The 3,696-nt window shown below is 61.9% G+C and overlaps 1 protein-coding gene across 1 annotated transcript in view; it reads left to right on the top strand.

The window, feature by feature from the left end:
* Positions 1-3,696, top strand: part of ALX4 (ALX homeobox 4) — a 40,177-nt gene that overhangs the window by 34,376 nt on the left and 2,105 nt on the right. Inside the window, exon 3 of the mRNA XM_040638705.1 lies at positions 2,011-2,139. Coding sequence (XP_040494639.1) covers positions 2,011-2,139 — 129 coding nt within the window. The remainder of the gene's footprint in view (positions 1-2,010; positions 2,140-3,696) is intronic.

Below are 3,696 nucleotides of genomic sequence, written 5' to 3'. Positions count from 1 at the left end.
CCTCTGATTCATTCTCTCATCCTGCCCCCCCCCCCCGGCCCCCATTCCAGGCCACTGATAAAGGGGGATCCCGTTTCAGCGGCGCAGAGAGGAGACCCGATCCGCCCTTGGCTCTCAGCGGGCAGCCTGGACCTGGACCCCAGGAACCCCTGGAGGAAAGGGGGCCCAGGAGGCTCTGGAGCAGGGGCTCAGTGCCTCTCCTACACCAGACTCAAGACAGGGAGGCAGAATGACTCTCAAAGCAATGCCAGCGTGTGTGTGTGTGTGTGTGTGTGTGTGTGTGACACTCGTGCACACACGCAGGTATCCCTGGAGCCAGGGTGGGAAACTGAGGCGCAGCCCCACACTCGCTCCCTGCCCCCGCCCTCCCCACATTAACATGAGTCACACACACCCGGGCTTCTTTTCCTTTTAGCAAAAGACAGCAAGAAAGGTCAGGAGCTATAAATAAACAAGTGTGAAGTACCCTACAAACGCTCGGACAGCATTTCTCAGCTCTCACCTGCTGTTCGAGGTGGCACCACCCCGTGAGGACGGCAGTCCAGATATTGGCCCATTTTCCAGACACAGAAACCGAGGCCAGCGGCCATGCCGGCACTGGGATGGGTGCTCCGCTGCGCAGCTAGAAGCCAGAGAGGGCGAGCAGCCTCCGCGCTGCGCTGCGGGAGCCCTGCCCGCCGCCTCCTCCGGGGGTGCTCGGGGCGCCCAGCGAGGCCGCAGGCGGGGAGCTGTTGGCGTGCGCCCACTCGCCCCTGAGTCCGCGGGCAGGGACGCGGCCCGCTGACAGAAACCTCCCTCTGCGGATCTCCGAGGCCTGCCTTTGACTCAGCCTGGAGCCATTTCTGGTCTGGAAGCTGAGCCCTCCCGTCCTCACACCCTCTCCCACCGGTCCCTGCCCCCGTCTCCCCCCGCCCCAGATCCCAGGTCACGGGCAGGGCGAGCAGGCCCCAAGTCCAGCTCTTGCCCAGGAAGCCTGGGAAAGTTCTCGGGCTGTCAGAAGTGTTCCTGCAAAGCAGGCAACGCCCACCCCCCAACCCGTCAGAGACCACAGCTCACACGCTTGGCTCAGAGACCACCCTCCCCACCAGGGCCCCACTCCAGCCAACGCCCGACTGCCCCTGCTCAGGAACAGGTGGGTCTTCAGTGCTCAGAGTCAGGCCACCCTCTGCGTGAGACCTCACGGTGACCACCTTTACTGACCACACCCAGAGCAAACCCCTCAGCGGGGCATCAAGGCCCCCCACAATCTGACCTCTGCGTCCACGGGTCTTTCTCTCCCACCGCCTGCCAGCTGGGCAGCATGGCCTCCTGTGGTCTCCTGAACGTGCCCTACTATTCTTACACTCGGGCCCAGCCCTCCCCTCTGCTCCCCTCCACGAAGCCATCCCTGAAGGCCTCTGCTGCCCAGCTGAGCCCCTGTTCTCCACAGGACCTTTAGCACAGGGGGCCCGAGTGGGGAGATTTCCAACATGAAGTCTGCAGAGAGGATTCAGATAGCAGGAATTCTGATTCCGGGCCACCAGACAGGCCCCAGGGAACCACGGAGCCTGTGGAGAATTACGGCCAGACTCTGTGTGTGTGTGTGTGTGTGTGTGTGTGTGTGTGTATGTGTGTCTAGACAATGATCTTCGAGAGAAGTGGTCATAGCTTTTGATAGATTCCCCTGAGGAGTCCGTGGCCTGAGGCAGGTCAGGCCACACCGTGCTGGGGTTGCTTAGGTGACCGCTAGGACGACCAGTGATGTGATGCGTGGGTGTGACACTTGTCTGCTCTGGATTCTGAAGCTTGGAAAAACGAAGTCTGGCCCAAGATCACACTGTGGTTAGTTGGGGGTAAGCTTGCCTTCCTGACTCTCAGCACGGATCATGCTAGATGGTGAGCCTTGAGGCTAAAGGCTGAGGCAGACCCTTCCCTGCAGCCCCACGGCCCAGACTGTGTGCTGCAATGGGCGGGGGCCCCAGGGAACAACGAGTGCCACCCGACCGTCATGACAACTGCTCTGTCCTGTAGGTCTGGTTCCAGAACCGGAGGGCGAAGTGGAGGAAGAGGGAGCGGTTTGGACAGATGCAGCAGGTTCGAACCCACTTCTCCGCTGCTTACGAGCTGCCCCTCCTCACCCGGGCTGAGAATTATGCCCAGGTAAGTCCCAGCCCCGAGCTGCCAGCTCTAGCCCCTCGGCTCCAGGAATGGGCATCTCAGAGGAGGGCCCAGCCCCCTCAGATGGGACTCCTCAAGCCCAGTGCAGGTGTGGGCCTGTTCGTCCCAGAACGTGGGAGGCCGGGGCCATTTCTGCCTGCCCTACGTGCTGGCCCTGGCTTGGCTGGTTGTAGGGAGGGGCAGGCCAGGACAGAGAGGGTGGCTTTCTCCTCTGCCATGTTTGTCCCTTTTGCTGTGGGCATTGGAAGCAAGGCAGGCTGAAGACCAGGGGCCCCAGGCCCTCACGAGCCACTCGGAGCGTCTCCTAGGAAAGTGAAGTCCGGAAAGCCGGGGGGCTTGAGGCAAGACTATGGTGAACATGGAGGTCTGAGTCCCAAGACGTGCTGTCCTCTGGCCTGACCTTTCTCACGTCAGACAAGCTACAAGCTCTCTGAGCCTCAGTTTCTTCTGAAAACTGGACACTGTAATAAACAGCCGGATAAAGGTTGCTCTGTAGCTCTTGGCTCTCCCAGGTGGCTGTGTCCTGTCCTCTCCTCTGTCCCCTGCTGTCAGCCTGTCCCCGATCTAGCAACATTGGAATCTTCAGTGAGAAGCAAAGAGATGAGAAGTAGTGTGGGTCGTGGCCGACTCCGGGGCACTTGCAGACATGTCTTTCTAGCTGAGTCCACGGCTCACAGCCCACAACCTGCCTGGCACAGGTGACTGTTCCCTCCACTCGGGCCTCTTGGTGGCAGTGGCAGCATGGCCTCTGCCTTCAGCTCCAAGCCCGGCCCCACCCAGCAGTGAGCCCGTGGCAAAGGCCTTCCTGTTTCCTTTAAGACCCACTGTTCCGGGGCCCTGCTGTCCCATGGCCCCTGGGCGCCCCTTCCAGACCAGCTCTGCCCCTCCCCCTGCCAGGATTCATGTGGCAGGGGTCAGAGGTCAGTCCTGGGGTGAGGCTGAGGAATGTGGGGTGTCACACACACACACCCCTCATCCTCAGCTCCTGCTGCAAACTTTCATCTCTCCCTTCCGTCTGTCCTGGGAGGATGGGCCTCCGGCCTGGCTCCGGGGTCTGGATCTCTGCTGCCTCAGCTCCGTGCTGGGGGGAGGGGGAGAGGACCAACACAAGGCGGGCTCATCCCTCCCAACGCAATACCCCATAGCACACGCCTCTTGACGGAGGGGAAGGGAAAGGCCCCTGATTCCCTCCACATCACCCCAACCAGGAGAATGTGGTCAGGTCACTCTGCCAGTGGGTCTTTTTGCCATGACAGCGCCCCGTGGGACTCGGGGGCAGAGATCCCCCCTCATCCGGCTTTCAAGGCCTTCCCTGAGTGGACGACAAACACCGGGTGGGCAGGAGAGCAGGCCAGCAAAAGCTGCTTGAGGGCCCCCGGGAATCGCCTGCGCAGGGCTGAGAGGTCACATCTCCTCTGGTCCTGCTCACCTTGCCCCTCGACAGCCCAGGTCGGCCCCCCAGTCCACCCCCACGCGCTGCCTGGGCATCTCACACACACACACACACACGCGCGCGCGCGCGCGCACACCCTGGCCTGG

This window comes from Ursus maritimus, unplaced genomic scaffold (assembly GCF_017311325.1).
Source record: "Ursus maritimus isolate PB19 unplaced genomic scaffold, ASM1731132v1 scaffold_23, whole genome shotgun sequence".
In the NCBI taxonomy this organism is placed as follows: Eukaryota; Metazoa; Chordata; class Mammalia; order Carnivora; family Ursidae; genus Ursus; species Ursus maritimus.
This window is presented reverse-complemented; position numbering and strand designations above follow the sequence as displayed.